The sequence below is a fragment of the Phocoena sinus genome, chromosome 15 (assembly GCF_008692025.1).
Source record: "Phocoena sinus isolate mPhoSin1 chromosome 15, mPhoSin1.pri, whole genome shotgun sequence".
Classification (NCBI taxonomy): Eukaryota; Metazoa; Chordata; class Mammalia; order Artiodactyla; family Phocoenidae; genus Phocoena; species Phocoena sinus.
In genome coordinates, this window is record NC_045777.1 from 68,771,575 (window position 1) to 68,788,957 (window position 17,383).

The 17,383-nt window shown below is 45.9% G+C and overlaps 1 protein-coding gene across 8 annotated transcripts in view; it reads left to right on the forward strand.

The window, feature by feature from the left end:
* The window catches only part of SLC5A11 (solute carrier family 5 member 11), a 51,995-nt gene extending 34,828 nt beyond the window's left edge, over window positions 1-17,167 (forward strand). Inside the window, exons 9-16 of one of the 8 annotated variants that reach the window (XM_032607135.1) lie at window positions 1,194-1,399; window positions 5,536-5,671; window positions 11,700-11,807; window positions 12,148-12,298; window positions 13,830-13,998; window positions 14,623-14,838; window positions 15,518-15,686; window positions 16,865-17,167. In XM_032607135.1, coding sequence (XP_032463026.1) covers window positions 1,194-1,399; window positions 5,536-5,671; window positions 11,700-11,807; window positions 12,148-12,298; window positions 13,830-13,998; window positions 14,623-14,838; window positions 15,518-15,686; window positions 16,865-17,070 — 1,361 coding nt within the window. In that variant the 3' untranslated portion in view covers window positions 17,071-17,167. Of the gene's footprint in view, window positions 1-1,193; window positions 1,400-5,535; window positions 5,672-11,699; window positions 11,808-12,147; window positions 12,299-13,829; window positions 13,999-14,622; window positions 14,839-15,111; window positions 15,691-16,864 lie in introns of those variants that run through there. The other 7 variants (XM_032607136.1, XM_032607137.1, XM_032607138.1 and 4 more) reach the window with 7 other exon arrangements.
* Window positions 17,168-17,383: the final 216 nt, after the last annotated feature.

Here is a 17,383-nt window from a genome sequence, read left to right on the forward strand (position 1 = left end):
CCAATTATTAATAAAAATTCCCTCCCTCCCACTACCACAAAATAATTTTTCAGGGAAAAAAAAGCATGACAAAAATTTATCATCACAGTATTTTTCCCCCAGTAGCCACTGTTCACCACAACCTTCAGCAAAAATAAGCCAGGCTGCAGATTACGTATCATTCCTACTCAAGTGGTAACACCAACCCCTTCTCTTCCATGCCAAAAAACAAAGAAACAAACAAAACACCAAAAATAAAACACAAGAAAAAGACAAAACAACAACAAAAAGACAAACACAACCTTCCAGAACGTAATCCAGTGAGAGCAATGTTATTTTGGGGATAACCTTGAATCTGTTCAATTAATGAAAAGAAGCAAATTATCTGCAAATTGCAGTGCTTTATTATTTTTTAAGGACAACACACATTTGTGCCAGATGCTGTGCATTTTCTCACTGTCTTTTTCCAGCCCTATGAGGTTGGTGCTACATTATCCCCACCTGCAGATGAGGAAACCGAATCTCAGACAGGGAAGTGACTTGCTCAAGGCCATAAGTTACTTGGACCACTCTTGCGATACCATGAATTGAGAGTAGCTGAGAAGAAGTTCAGAGGTGAAAGAATGTTTCCTTAAGGCAGGCTTTCTTAACCTGGACAGAATTCATGGGTTTTGTGAATCTTGGATGGGAAAGAAATTCATCTCTATTTTCATATTAGCATCTTTCAATGATTAGTGTAGGCAAGAAACCACAGGAAAATTTGCAATATCTGTGACTTTGATACCAAAATATACCCCCCGAGGTTTTTATCCAAATGTTTTTACAGTTGCTTCTGATGTATTGAAACACTGTGTCCATGGTTATTTTAAAACGAAATTGTTATTTGACCCACTGTGGGGTCTTTCTACTTAATGGAGCAAATAAATAAATTACTACATCAGAGTTTTTATGGTTTGATGGGTGCTTTCAACATATTTGGTTTTCTTTACAATCTATGTATTTTGTATTGTATATTTAGGAATATTATTCTGAGAAGCCATCCATAGTCACTACCAAAGGCATGAAAAAAAAAAAAGACGAAGAACCTTTAAGTCAACTAACTTCCTTGGTATCTCTGTTCTAAGTAGGATTTCACCAATCTCCAGCCATTCCCTCATGAGTTGCTGTGGATCAGTCTGAGTGCCTGGCAAATTTGGGTTTCCTCTGAATACTAGGTTTTGCTGCAGTTGGCGGGTTGGAAGGCCTGGAAGAGAAATACTTCTTGGCTGTGGCCAGCAACCGGAGTGGGAACAACAGCTGCGGGCTGCCCCGGGAAGACGCCTTCCATATTTTCCGAGACCCACTGACATCTGATCTCCCGTGGCCTGGGATCCTATTTGGAATGTCCATCCCATCCCTCTGGTACTGGTGCACCGATCAGGTACAGGGCAGCAGGCTGAGAAAGCTGCTCTCGGGGACGCTTCCTTCCTTGGAGTATCTGGAGGCTGGGTTCTTTTCTCCCGCTATCTGTTCTCTTATTTGCATTTCTCCCCAAACATCCTTGAGAACTTCTTTCTTTCTACTGCTCTACGTGTTATCTTCTTATTCTTATTCATGTCACAGCAAATCCAAAGCTACTGATATTTGCAAAGGGGAAAGCTTGATACATCCTGCTGGGTGTCTGGAAGGATCCAGTAAGCAAGAGAGATGAAACATTTTAAAGAGAGGTTAAAACTGGTATAGGTATTATTTGCTCCACAAATACTCACTAGGTGTCCTCTATGTGCCAGCCACTTGGAAATCACAAGTAAACAAATCAAACAGGCTCTTGGAGCTCACCTTCTTCTGGTGGAGGTAGACAGGCAATAAATAAATTATGGGGAATGTTAAAAGGTGATAACTGTCATTAAAAAAAAAAACAAGCAGAGGCGGGGGTGGTAGAAATGGAGGGTGTGGGAGTGTCATCTAAAATAGAGTGATTAGGGGAGTCATGGTTAAGAAGTGACCTCTGAGCTAAGGAGAGTGAGTGGGCTCTGGTGATTGTTGGGGAGGAGAGTTTTAGGCAGAGGGACCCGCCAAAGCAAAGCCCTTAAAGCAAATATATAACTGGTGTGAAGAAAGAAATGAGAAAAGCAAAAGGCACTGTGGTGTGTATAATAAGCCCTTTTGTGTTAAAAGGTGTGTGTGGGGGGATAGAATCCATATTTGCATTTGCTTGTATGTGCTGAAGGAAACTCCGGATGGATGTATATAAAACTAAGAGCAGTTACCTGTGGGCAGGGAGGTGGGCAGATGTGCCAGGATGGATGGAAGCCATTTCACTGCACACCTGTTTATACTTTCTCAGGTTTCAAACCCTGTGAATATATCATCTGTTGAAATGGCTTTTTCCATTACATTAATGATCAGAGATCTGTGTGCCATTTTGGAAGCCCTATTTCATATTCAGGGCTGATGAGACTTTAAATAAAATAATGATCATGGAGTCGGGCCACTGAATTGATGGAGGGGACACTGCAGAGAGTGAATCCAGGTCACCCCAAGGGTCAGAACTCCTGAGTGAAGACCTAGAAACCAAGAGCTAGAGATGGGTGCAATACTGCCCCTTTAAGAGAGAGCACCCCTCCTCTTCCTTAGCAAGTCTCAGGCTGGAGAGACCCTGGGAGACAGCTCAGATGGAGGCTAACAGCCTGGGCTTTAACCTTAACAGACCTGGAATCAAGTTCAGGTGGCATAACCTTGGCACACCGTCTAAGATCTCTGAGCCTCTGTTTCCTCATTAGCGGGGTTACTAATAATTGTGAAAAAGGGGAGCATTAGGAATTTGCTCATAGTCTTTTTTGTTGCAGGCTCATTTAATAAACTGTTTAAAACATTTACATTTTTGCTTTTTTTTTTTTTTTTTTTTTGCGGTACGTGGGCCTCTCACTGTTGTGGCCTCTCCCGTCGTGGAGCACAGGCTCTGGACGTGCAGGTTCAGCGGCCATGGCTCACGGGCCCAGCCGCTCCGCGGCATGTGGGATCCTCTCGGACCGGGGCACGAACCCGTGTCCCCTGCATCGGCAGGCGGACTCTCAACCACTGCGCCACCAGGGAAGCCCTTTGCTATGGTTTCATGCTACTGGTCTTGACATGGTTCAACAGCTTATATTTATTAATCTATACAAATATTTCCTTGAGATGCCTCACACCCTTACTAGCTGGGATTCCAGTGTGCAACCCTTGAAGCCCACCTCCAACCCACCTCGCATTGTTCAAGAGCCTGGGGACTTAATTAATCCGGGATGACTTGATCTTCTTCCAAAGGGCAGGCAGGGCCAGAGGGGCCAGAAACCCAAGCCCTCCTTGGACCCCACGACTTCTGGTTTTGCGGCTGCTGAGCTGAATTCTTTTGAGTCCAAAGACTGTGTTAGTCCCTTGGGCTGGTGCTGCCCTACGTAGCTCATTTCAGAGCAGGAGAAAGACAAAGCAGCCTTCACTGTTCACTGACTGGGGGCATGTTCCTAATCTTCCCGGGCAGAGACGGAAGAGGTAAATCACAATCGATAATCGTAATGACACAAACACTGATTGATGCTGGACCATCTACCAGTGACTGATATAAGCATTTCCTATATGTTAACTCATTGATTTTCATAACATTCCTATGAGTCATGCTCCATTACTTGGGTCCAGGGGTTGCCGTACAGGGCGACACGCTCTTCCCGGGGCTTGTGGGGTTTTGAGCAGCACAAGTCTCTTAAAACTTACTCAGCTGGAGGCTCCGCTTCCTGGGAATAAAAGCCAGCATTCTGCTCAGTCACAGCTTTGGAGCTCCTGTCGAAAGGGCTTGGTTTTCCAAAGCTCTAAATTCTGTCCTCTCTGCTTCCAGATGGACCGACAAGGACTGAAGCTTGCATGCCTCTTCTTGGCACCTTAATGAAGCAGTAAAAAGTATTCTATAGTTGCTGTATCGTTCCATGTAACTATCACATTGTTAAGTGTTCTAGAAAGCCCAGTAGGTGTGTGTTTGGAGTCCTGAGAAATGACAGGTAACAGTTAAACAGCTGACTTCCCAGCTCTGGATAGAGGGATCCTCACTGCTCCTTCATCTTTCCACACATAAGCTGATGCCACGTTTTAGAGTCTTTCACTGACAACATCCAAACCAATAATAATGATCTGTGCAGGTGAGGGTACACTTGGTTGCAAGTCACAGAAAGAATAATCAAATTTAAACCAGCTTAGGAAAAGGGTAGGGGATTTATTAGCTCATGGAATACGAACGGCAGGAAGCTGAACTAGCCTTCAGAAAGTGCTGGAAGTTTTTCTGGTTTCTTTCTCCATTGTCTTTCTCTCTTACCTGCTGACTTCATGGTCTCTCACTGCAGACCAACTGCAGAGAGACTGACAACTCTCCAAGTCCCAAATCCAAATACCCTGTGTAAGGGCTCTGATTGGCATGGGGTGAGTCAGGTGCCTACCCCTGGATCAGGCAGATTCCGTGCCCAAGATGACAGGGTAGCCTTGTGGAGAGGGAATGGGTTTCAAAAGAAACAGCAGGATGCTCTGGGAAGCCTATGCCGTTGATGAACATTATTTAAAAAAATGGGAAGAATTCCCACTTTGTCCTGCTCACCACAGCACCATAATGGTAATGGCATTTCACTCCTCTTGTCCACAGTTCACTGAACCAACTCATAAAAGCTCTAGTAACTCACCAAGGCCTCTGCAACTTCTCCAGATGCTTCAAGATCCAAAGCCTAAGGAAATAGTAGAGAAAGTTCTGAGTTCATGTAGATTCAATCTGAAGCCTGGAGCAGGATTTTGGGAGACCAGTCTTCTACTCAGAAAACACTCTAGAACATGTCATTCCCTTTGAGTGGATAAATCGTTTTAGTTACTCGATATTGCAAAATCATCACCAAAATAAATCTAGTTAATATTCATCACCATCAGTTATTGATACAATTTTTTTTCTTGTGACGAGACCTTTTTTGTGTGTGATGAGAACTTTTAAGATCTATTCTCTTAACAACTTAAAAATATGCAATCCAGTATTATTAACTATAGTCACCATGCTGTATACTACATCCCTAGGACTTATTTATTTTATAACTGAAATTTATACTTTCCCATCCCCTTCATCCATTTTGCCCACCTGCCACCCTTTGTCTCTGGCAACCACCAATCTGTTCTAAGTGGATAAATCTTAACAAGACCTACCTTATGCCACCCAACAGAGAGAAGGGGGTCAGGATAAGACCTAGGCACACCGTATGCAGTAACTACAAGTCCAGACATGCCAATCCTGTTGGTAGCAATATCTCAGATCCTCTCTTTCTCTTAACTCATCACTCCTAGCAAAGTATTTGCATTCCTCTTCTATCCTCCTTCCCGTTCTTGATTTCTCTGCCTTGGTATAGCTACCCCAACTGGACCACTGGATCACAGGGATTGAGAATAGGAGAGATGTTTCCTTAGAGAAGGCAGGCAAACCGAGCTCCTGGGTCTACTATGCCTACAAAGAAGCCATGCGCACCTAGTTGGCCTTAAGAGAAATCTATCTCAACTTCCAACCACACCACTGTTTTCCAGGTGATTGTTCAGCGGACTCTGGCTGCCAAGAACCTGTCCCATGCCAAAGGAGGCTCTCTGATGGCCGCATACCTGAAGGTCCTGCCGCTTTTCATCATGGTGTTCCCTGGTATGGTCAGCCGTGTCCTCTTTCCAGGTAAGAAGACAGTTGGGAGGAGAGGTTGTCTGTGAGTCTCAGACCCTGTGAAGTGTTCTGAACATCTTACTGACTGCCCCTCAAGAATGCAGCTGGAGTCCCTTCCTGGCGATTCAGCTGAGGTGTCTCCATCCCGGCAACTACTAACTCAGTGCTGTTTCCCAACATTGGTTCAATGAGGACGTCCTATTAATGTCTCAGGCCAAATCAAATGGAGAACTATCTGGGGCCTCGCCTCAACTATGTATTTTCTGAAACCACAAACTAGGCTAAAATCTCATGGTTCCAGATGTCAGCTCCCTGAAATCTCATGTGAGGGCTCCCCTCACACTTCAATGTTTGAACCCAGTGGTTTGGCAACTTCGGCCCAATAGAACCCTTTGGGGGTTCCTTTTCTTAACAAAATCAGGGATATCAAAACCTCTAGAGTATCTGTCTTAGCCTTTTTTTCTTTTTTTTTAAACTTGGTAGAGGGATGAGGTTTGCAGCATGGGGATTAAACAGGACTAGGGGTGGGGGATGTTATTGGGAGTCACTGTGATGTCAGGAACTGGTGATCTGCGTGGAAGAAACCTCCTTTCTGCCTCATTAAGTTTAACCCTGTATTGACCCAAGCTGTTATTAACTCAAACGGGCAGAAATCTCCCTCCCCTATGCCTTATCTTACATGACGTTGCAGGGGTAAAGAAAGGGTAGGATGAAATGGTTAGTCCAGAAGTTTTTTGTTTTTGTTTAAATTAATTAATTAATTTATTTATTTTGGGCTGTGTTGGGTCTTCGTTCCTGTGCGAGGGCTTTCTCTAGTTGCTGCAAGCGGGGGCCACTCTTCATCGCAGTGCGCGGGCCTCTCACTATCGCGGCCTCTCTTGTTGCGGAGCACAGGCTGCAGACGCGCAGGCTCAGTAGTTGTGGCTCACGGGGCTAGTTGCTCCGCAGCATGTGGGGTCCTCCCAGACCAGGGCTCGAACCCCTGTCCCCTGCATTATCAGGCAGACTCTCAACCACTGCGCCACCAGGGAAGCCCCAGTCCAGAAGTTTTGTCAAAATAATTTAGAACTATGGATTAGGTGGAAGGACTTGGGGAAGAGAAAGGATGGGGAGCCGTCCGTGGTGCCAGATGCTGGGATTGCGCTTCTCCAGCCCTGATGGATGACGAACCCAGAGCCATCGGTCCTCTTTCCAGGGAAGCGGCACAAGGCTTGAAAAATCCCAGATGAGGATAAGAACTGGGATCTTGGTTTTATGGTGACTTGATGGAAAATATACAGCTAAGGGGCAAGGCGACATATGAACAAAGAAAGTGGCTTAAAGCAACCAACATTCATTGTGCTAAGGGCCAGTCCCCGTGTGAGGAGCTTTGCAGAAGAGTGGGGCGGTTATGTATATGAACACTGATCTGAAATGCCTTGCCTGAACCTTGGCTCTGACAATTCCTGGCTCCTGTGACCTTGAATAAGTCACTTAATTTCTGTTAAGTGCTTCTGTTTCCTCACTTGTAAAATGGGGATAATATTTCCTAAGGCTTAAAACAGTCCCTGGCACATGGTAAACATGCCACTTTTATTATTCTATACATGTTTTATCTCATTGATTCCTCAAAAGAACCTTATGAGATAGGTACTATTGTTATTTTCATTTATAGGTAAAGAAATCAGGGAATTCCCTGGCAGTCCAGTGGTTAGGACTCCACGCTTGCACTGCCGAGGGTGTGGGTTCAATCTCTGGTCGGGGAACTAAGATCCAGCAATCCGCGTGGCCAAAAGAAAGGAAGAAATTAAAGCTCAGAGAAATTAATTGATTCACTCATTTATTATTCTGCCATGGATTCAACAAATATTTTGAAAGCCAATTATCTGCCAGGCCTTTTTCTAGAAGAGCCTGGGGATCCATAAGGGAACAAGACATACAGTATCCCTGCTGTTGGGGGGGATTACGTTTTAGTGGTGAAGGAGACAAAAAATACGAAAGTGAGCTATTCATTGATTGCGCTAAGTGCTGTGAGGAAAATGCATAGGGAAACATCATAGGGAATGCTGGGCAGGGGCTCCTATGACAGGGTTTCCAGGGAAGGCCTCTGTGAAGAGGCAACAGTTTATTCATGGGGATGGTTTGAAAATATAATTTAGAGCGGAGCCAACCAGATGAATGATGGGTTGGATGAAGCTGGTAAGGAAAAAAGAGGACTCTAGATCACTCCTAGGTTAGGGGACTTGCTGGAAGTTACTTGGCTAGGGCTGGGTAAGCCAAGATTTAAATCCGGGGGCATCTGCCTCCAAAACCTGACTCTTAATCATGCTACTGTCTCTCTCAGGAAATCACATCAGTACTTCGGACCAGTATCAGGATGATCAATAACAAGACCCTGAGCCTCACTCTCAGCAGTCAGCCAGTCAATAACGGTTGTTAAGTGAAACATAATGCCACATTCCACGCCCCTAGGGAGTTTATAACATAACAGACGAGTCTGGTACTCGTGAAAAAGTAAGAGAAAATTGATATCAAGACACTCTAGCATTTGGTACTAGCAATAGTGCGAAAGGAATTTAAGAGAGTGAGGTAGGGTGGAGATGGTGAGGTAGGTGTGGTGCATTTGAAGGTCTTGACTGGAGCTTCTCAAAGTGTGGTTCCCAGTCTAGCAGCATCAGGGTTGTCTTGGAACTTGTTAAAAATGCAAACTTTCGGGTCCCGTCCAAGACCTTTTGAATCCGAATCTCTGGGGGTGATGCCTGGCAGAAGATTGAGAAGCCCTGGTCTAAAGGGCCACTGTTCCTACCCACTTCCACTCTTCTCTCCATCTCAGCTTCATCAGCAACCTGCTGAATCTTCAAATGGGTCCAGCACTGCCTAAAATGATGCTCTGATCCTGAGCTCTCTTGAACGTGGACAACATCCTCTTCCATTTAGTCCATCCAAGGAATAGCGCCCACTTATAAAGGAACTCTAGTGGAAACCAAGAAAGAAACAAAACAACCCTCGAAACAATGAAACACAAGAGTCTAGAAATGTTCCTGTTTACAAAGCCAATCATCTCCACCTGAACTTTGGAATAAGCTAAGGTTTTGAATCCTATCCACGATACTAGCTTTATGATTTGGGGATGTTGTTAGTCTCTAGGGGCCTCAGTTTACTTGTCTCTGAAATAGGCATAATAGCAAAACTTCCCCATGGAGTTGTGAAGATTACATGAGAAGGTGTATATGTACAGTGTTTATTTGCGGCATCCGAGTCGTAGTGAACTTCCATGAATGTTGGCATTTGGAAGAAGGAGGTTTGGCGCTGTGTTTGGATTGGACTCTGCTAGAGCCATCCTTTATGTCAAGCATCACAGGACCTGACAAGGGAATCCACTCCATATATGAAATGGTTGATTAATTCACCCAAGACAGGTGAGCTGATATTAGAGAATGGTGGGTTAACAATCACAAGGCTGTTGGTTTCATTTATAACTTAGCTGAGCCAACTAGTTTCCCTGTGATGAACATGTTCTTTAGCCTGAACGAACAAACACAATTTTCTGCCCTAAACATGCTTTATAAACTTTGTGTCTGTCATGTGTTTCATGGTTGAAGGTTGCATTCCTAGAAGGTTAAACAAAAACTAGGTCATTAAATGAATGATTTCAGGGGGAGTCTTGCTCCTTCTTGGTGTCCCTTGAAGAGAGGAGCTTTTGGACAACAAGAGTCCAAACCCACAAGACTGGAACATAAGCAAGATCTTCGCCCCGCTTGGGAGGCTCCATACCATGTTCTGGCCACAGGAATATAACTATTATCTAATCTTCTCCTAAACTTCCGCAGACAAGTCATAAACAAGCCAAGAGCTTTGACCTCTCAAAAGCATTTTTCTCAACGAGGTTGTTTCTTCTCAATACTTCCTGTCAAATATCATTTTTGGTCTGCGGTCTTAATTTTGTCTAAGGCTGAATCAGAGTTTTGGAGGCATCTACTTTTATTCCATAGCAATTGTTACTTGTATTATGAATTGTGGCCACAGCACCCATTTCCTCTCCCATTGGTGGATGTAAGTGGAGGGAAGGGTCCCAGCTTTGACAAGACATAACAGTGAGTGGAGAAACTTTACAAAGACCAGATAGTCCTTGGGCTTCCTAATGGATGAAGGGGCCTGGTGTGATTTCCATTTCTTAGGTATTATGCTATCTTAAAAAAGCAAATGAAGGATCGAGAATTCCCTGGCGGTCCAGTGGTTAAGACTCCACGCTTCCACTGCAGGGGTCCCAGGTTCGATCCCTGCTTGGGGAACTAAGATCCCACAAGCCACATGGTGTGGCAAAAAAACCCCCAAAGAAACCAGAATCAATAATATTAGGGGAGGGATGAATTAGGGATTTGAGGTTAACAGATACACGCTACTATATATAAAATAAACAACAAGGACCTACTATAGAGCACAGGGAACTATATTCTTTTTATATATGAATCACTTTGCTGTACACCTGAAACATTGTAAACATCTATACTATACAACTATACTTCAATAAAAAATTTTAAATTAAAAAAACCCAACAATATTAGATTTTAAAGTTATGATGTACTTTAAATGTTTACATTTATTAAATGAACAGTTTTAACACATATAAAAATATAAAGACTAGACATACCACCTCATCTGGAGATACTATCGAACATCTCTATTTGAGGCCACTTGTGAATTTGAGGCCTCAGCTACATGATCATTGATACTGCATCAGAACGGGGGAGGAGATGGGTGTGGGCAGTGAAAGGCTCCAAGCCCACCCCTAAACTGAGGCTCGACGTCGTTCCCACTTGCCATAGAAGGTGGGACGGAAGGCAGTGTTACTCGTTAGAATGAGGAAGAAGGACAGAAGCCTTTGGATTGAGCAGAGGGAGGGTGTAGGGGTTATTTATGGGAATTATTCCTGGATGCAGCTGGCCAAAGAGACTTGAGGATTTATAAGTGGTCCAGCGGGGGTAAGTGGTGTGTTGGCATTGAGCTGGTGGTGAGGAGCGTGGCTCAGCTCAGATATGAGGAAGACAGAAAGTAACAAGAAAGCTATCATTCAAACACACGTGCCAGACCACTGAAACTTGGCCTTCCTTCTCTGAGAGATTGCGCTGGATTGAGAGACCCGTTCTGTCTCCGACATGACCTTGCTGGGTGATTATAACCAGGTCCCTTCCCCTCTGTAAAGATTACACTAATAATGAGATAGCTAGTCTCTCCCCAAGAAAAACGTATCGAGCATCTACTCTGTGCCATACGCTCGTATAATTTTTAAATCTCTTCTTCTGTCTTCCAAGCAGGAGGTCTATGCTTCTAAGCTTGGCATGTGTTCATCATAATAGAGATGAAGAACTAGAGGTGCCAGGAAGTCTGGATGGATTTACACTAGAAAATCAAAATGCTGTTCAGGAGAGAAAAGAATTGATACAGAAATGGAGAGAGAGGAGGAGAGGGAAATTCAGAGCCTGGTTGGGTTCTTATGAGTCTAAACTGAGGAACAGCTGTTGAACTATGTATACTGTTGAGAAGGAGATGGGGAAAAGAGGAACTTTTAAAATATTTGCCATGTGTCAAGTGATGGCATTCTCCTTTGCACTTCCGATGAACTTAGGTAAAGATGTAGATTGCTCGTGTCCTTTTGGGGGGCTTAGGGAGCCTGATGTCGGGCACTGTGCTGGGACTGGCCGTGAGGTGTCTCGGCTTTTTTCGGGTTACAATAGTACAGCTGAAATGCATTCAGCACTTCCTGTGTCCCAGACTCTGTGCTGAGTGTGTGATGTATGTCATTTCATTTAATCCTCACCATAATCTTAGGAAGTAGAGTTCTGTTACTGTCCCAGTTTTGCAGATACGGCAACTGAGGTCCAGAATGGTTAAGTAACAAGGCCACGGTTTATTAAGTCTAGGCTCCTTTTTATTTAATTGGACTGTACACTTATTTACAGTAGCCCTGTCTCCTGGTGCTGGCCTGCGCCAGGCCGTGTTTGGGCCGGGCCTGGGCCTCTGAGGGTCCGTCTGCTTAGCTCTGGGCTTGTTTCCTCCATAGACCAAGTGGCTTGCGCAGACCCAGAAATCTGCCAGAAGGTCTGTAGCAACCCCGCCGGCTGCTCTGACATCGCGTATCCCAAACTTGTGCTGGAACTCCTGCCTACAGGTAATGGTCCCTTCACCCCTCAGTTGAGTCCCCCCAGGGCACCCAGAAAGGAGGACATTGGCTTGGGCTCTAATCTGAGGAGGGGGACAAGATGGGAGGGCTGTGGGAAAGAATGGGCTCTGGGCTGAGGAACTAAGCCCCCAAATAAAGCTCCGGCCCTGGCTACGCAGGGAGCTCTGCCCCACCCACCCCTCTGAGTCCCTCCTGTTGGCTCCCACCCCTGAGCTCCGCCTCCTCCGAGTTGAACCTCTCTGGACCAGCTGGCTATGGGCCTGGGAAATGGGGTCAGCGGTGAAGGTAGAAAAAGCCCGAGGCCCAAAGACCTCCCTTCTGCCCCCAGGGCTCCGCGGGCTAATGATGGCTGTGATGGTGGCGGCGCTCATGTCCTCCCTCACCTCCATCTTTAACAGTGCCAGCACCATCTTCACCATGGACCTCTGGAATCATCTCCGGCCTCGGGCCTCTGAGAAGGAGCTCATGATTGTGGGCAGGTAAAGTCTTACTGGGTTGGCGCCAGGCAGGGGTGTGAAAAGTCCAGGTAACCCAGGGAGGAGAAAGCTGAGCCACCCAGAGGGAAAGTCCAGCCTTCGACTTCTCCAGGCTGTCTCAGCCTCCTCTGATGGCAAAGGTGAAGTACATCAGGGCTCTGTGGATGAGTAAGGCATTCATTCATTCAAGAGCTATTCAGTGAGCACCTACTACGTGCCAGGTGCTGGGCATATAGCAGTGAAAAGAAAAGACTCAGTTTTGCCTTTGTGGAGCTAGAAGAAGAAAAGGATAAGTAAACAGGTAGTTATAACCGCAGTGAATGTTATGATGGAGGAGCCAGGACACCTAGGGAGCCAGAGGAAAAGTCTTCAACTTGGACTGGGACCTGAGGGGTGAATAGGAGTTAGCCAGGTAAAAGGGAGGAGGGTGTTCTGGGGGTTGGGGGCAAGGTTTCTCTAACAAGTCTTGTGCAAAGTCCTGATATCTAATTGGGGGGGGATGAAAATGACCGAAGTGAGTGCCATGTACATTTTATTTAAAATATATGCTAATAAGCATCTTGGGACTCTGCCCCTCAAGAAGGTATACCTAAGGGCTGTCTCAGCCTTGGGTTAGGGAGAGGTATGACATCAAAAGCATAATCCATTAAAAAAAAAAAAAAGAAACAAGCCACAGATTGGGAGAAAATATTTGCAAGCCATATATCTGACAAAGGACTTGTCATCTAGAATAATCTAAAAAGCGAGATTCTAGTCTAGAAAGTTCCTGCAGGATACCACTACACACCCACTAGAGTGGCTATAATCAAAAAGGCAGACAGGAAGGCAGAGAAGTTGGAACTCTTGTGCATTGCATGTGGGGATGTAGAATGGTTCAACTGTTCAAAAGCAGTTTGGTATTTTCTTAAAAAGCTAAGTATAAACTTACCATGTGACCCAGCAATTGCATCCCTAGAAATAAAACCATCTGGCTGTACAAAGACTTGTATACAAATGTTCATAGCAGCATTTTTTACGATAGCCAAAAAGTAGAAACAATCCAAATGTCCACTGATGGGTGAAGGACAAACAATGGTACACAATGGCGTATCCACTCAATGGAATATTTTTCAACAATAAAAAGGAATGAAATATTGATACGCGATATGTGATGAACCTCATGCTAAGACACGCTAAGTGAAAGAAGCCAACTGCAAAAGACCACATATTGTATGATACCATTTACTTGAAACGTCCAGAAAAGGCAAACCTACAGAGACAGAAGTAGATAAGTGCTTATTTAGGGTGGGAACAAGAATAAGTTGTAAATGGGCATGGGGGAATTTTTGGAGTGATGGAAGTTCTAAAACTTGATTGTGGTGTTGGTTGCACCACTCTATAAACTTACTAAAAGTTACTGGATTGCATACTTATAATGGGTGGATCTTATGGCATATAAATTCTACCTCCGAAAAGCTATAAAAAAGAGAGAGAAGTGTTCAGGGGAGATAAAACACTAATGGGTGCGGGGGGGTCTCTTTCCATCCGGCACCAGGGTGTTTGTGTTGCTGCTGGTATTGGTCTCCATCCTCTGGATCCCTGTGGTCCAGGCCAGCCAGGGCGGCCAACTCTTCATCTACATCCAGTCCATCAGCTCCTACCTGCAGCCTCCCGTGGCTGTGGTCTTCATCATGGGATGTTTCTGGAAGCGGACCAACGAAAAGGTAGCTCTGGATCAGCCCTTCAGCCCATCGGATGGGAGAGAAGGGGACTGGAGAGGGACATGAGGATATCAGGTGTCATTAGGGAGGATGAGTTCTGTGTGGGAAGATACAGGGCAGGTGTTAGCTGGCTTTTGAAAAAAAAGCAATGAGGGGGCTTCCCTGGTGGCGCAGTGGTTGGGAGTCCGCCTGCCGATGCAGGGGACACGGGTTCGTGCCCCGGTCTGGGAGGATCCCACATGCCGCGGAGCGGCTGGGCCCGTGAGCCATGGCCGCTGAGCCTGCGCGTCCGGAGCCTGTCCTCCGCAACGGGAGAGGCCACACAGTGAGAGGCCCGCGTAACGCAAAAAAAAAAAAAAAAAAAAAAAAAAGCAATGAGGGTTCTATTTTGATGCATTTTGTCCTTAAACAGGGAAGCTGAATTAACAGGGAATTATATGTCATTGATTAATTCTATGTAAAAGATAAACAGATAAGTATCTCCAGCCCTTTTCGAATCACTGACCCCTGCTGTGACCGTCGCTAGAAAGCCACGCTCTTGAGGGGGCTTGCTGAGGTTTCCGGAGGCCTGTGCCGGACGCCCCACAGCCCTGCCCGTGTCTAAGACGGCCTTGCTCTGATTCGCAGGGTGCCTTCTTCGGTCTCATCTTGGGCCTTCTCCTAGGCTTGGTTCGTCTGGTTCTGGACTTCATTTACGTGCAGCCTCGGTGTGACCAGCCAGATGAGCGGCCAGCTGTGGTAAAGGATGTCCACTACCTCTACTTCTCCATGATTCTGTCCTCCGTCACCCTGATCACTGTGTCCGTCGTAAGCTGGTTCACAGAGCCGCCCTCCAAGGAGATGGTACTTTTGGGTTTGACACTGTATCCGTTGAGACCCTTCACTGCTAGTGACAGAAAACCCAATTGACTTCAGTGAAGAGGACTGATTGTTCAAAAAGCTGAAAAGTCCAGGGCTGGGTCTTGGGAAGAACTTGATTTCAGGGTACTGAAAAGACCATCAGAATTCATCTCTCACCTCTCCTTCTGTTCTCAGACCCCTTGTGGGCCCAGCAGCTTTTAGGGATACATCCTCTCTTATTCTCATTAAGCAAAAGCATAAGCGTTTTTGTCCCAGCATTTCCAGTGAAGTTCCTGATGCCCGTTGATGGAGTCAGCTCAAGACACATGATCACCCATGAACCAACTTACTCCCCGTGGCCAGAGACATGGATGAGCTGCATGTGATCACAGGGTTCCCCCCACACCCACGGGCTAGGGTTAAGCTCTGGGGACTAGAGTGAGGAAGGGTGAGATCCCCACTGGAGAATTAGGGCTGTCCAAGAAAGATGGGGGACTGAGTGGGGGAAATATCCATTGATTTTGAAGAGTGCTGGGAGCTGAAGCTTTCTGGAGGGTGGAGTGAGAGGGCAAGACTGGGAGAGACTCGGGTGTGAAGGCTGAGCTTGGGGTTGGAAGGCGGTGGGAGAAAGGGATGCAAGTCACCGCTCCACCCCATCTCACAGTTCATCTCTGCTCCCTAGGTCAGTCGCTTGACCTGGTTTACTCGCCATGACCCCATGGTTCAGAAGGAACAGGTGCCACCGGCAACTCCCTCGCCTCTTACCCTCTCTCAGAACAGGACACCAGAGGCCAGCAGAACCAACGTCCAGTTCGAGATTGTCCAAGAAAACATGCCCCAAAACCACAGCTGTGAGTTGCTTTGCTCTTCAGTTACAGTAGGAACCTCAAGAAGCATCATATAATTAAGGGGAAATTTTTCTACCAAATCACAAGCCAGAAAATGGGCACACTTGGAATTTTAGCATCGCCTGACTCCCAGGGTCTGGTCCTCCCTCACTCTCTGGCCACTGGAAGGGTTAGTAACTTTCAACAGGTGGAAAATTAGAGCCAGTGTTTGTTGAGTGCCTACTAAAACATGGTTCATTTGATCCTCCCAAAACTCCATGTGGTAGGCTGGGGTACTGCTGGCATTCTCTAAATGACTGGTTTTAAACTGGCAGCTTGCAGGCATATTTTGCTTTAGCTCACCTACTCTTTTAATAAAATGTGAGTTAACATTTAAAAATTGTGATATTTCACATAAAATTCCAGATTTCCATCTTCTCTTGAAAAACTGGAATATCTGGCAACATGGAGCCCATATGTCTGCATGGCAAAAGTCGTCTGGAGCTGCAAAGCAGCTGTTCCTTAGACCTGGAATATACAGTTAGCCAGGGTCCCCACCAGTCCCTACAGTCTCCATGACCCAAGGCTGTGGTTGTCATTAATCATCATACATGGCTTTAAAAAAAATAATAATTGTGGATATGAACCCATGTCATCCTACCGTGGGAAACTCAAGGATAGATCCAGAAGGCCCTGTGTTTCAAGAAAGATGAGAGAATCTTTCTTGGTAGAGCTGACGTGTTTAATAAGAAAATCAGCTCCCCTGACTCCCACACGTCACCCGCCTGGCTCCACACGCAGCTGATTTTGCAGACCCAGCTCTGAATGGGGAAAGAGAGTTCCCTGCAAGAGCGCACATCTCTCTTCAGCCTCCTGGCAGGCGATGCAGTACAGGGAGGAAGTCAGATAGAACGGGTCCTAAACCCACCTCTGCCTCTGCTAACCGGCTGTGTGCTTTGCTGAAGTTAGGCTGGGTCTCTATCTTTTCATCTGAAATTCTGCACCTGAAGATGGTGAAAAGTCTCAAAATACCAATCTGCTAGAACTAAAGAGTCTTCCAGAATCAAAGTCTTAATGAATACCTTCCAGAAAAGGAACATAAAGTATTTATCACAGTGCGTGGGACACACCCAGTCTCTCTTCTCTCTTGCCTGGGAGACACAGCCCATCCTTATGACCCTTATTTGCTGGGTTCTTTTTAGGTGACATGACCAAAAAGCAGTCCAAAGTGGTGAAAGCCATGTTGTGGCTCTGTGGGGTGGAGAACAAGGGCAAGGAGGAGATGCCGAGCAGAACAGACCCTGTCATAGTTTCCCTGGATGAAAACCCCTTGGTGAAAACCCTTCTGGACGTCAACCTCATCATCTGCGTCAGCTGTGCCATCTTTCTCTGGGGCTACTTTGCTTAACATGGGGGTGAACCCAGGGGTCCAAGCTCTCGGTTTGCTATCAATGCCCCAATTTTTTAATGAAGGAAAAAAATAATAAAGCCTTGTTTGTTTACCACCAGGCTTCAAAGGTGTCTATGGGCCACTTTCAACATGACATTTAGTTAGTCCTGTTCTTAAAGGGGCTTCCCTGGTGGCACAGTGGTTGAGAGTCCGCCTGCCGATGCAGGGGACACGGGTTCGTGCCCCGGTCCGGGAGGATCCCACGTGCCGCGGAGCTGCTGGGCCCGTGAGCCATGGCCGCTGAGCCTGAGCGTCCAGAGCCTGTGCTCTG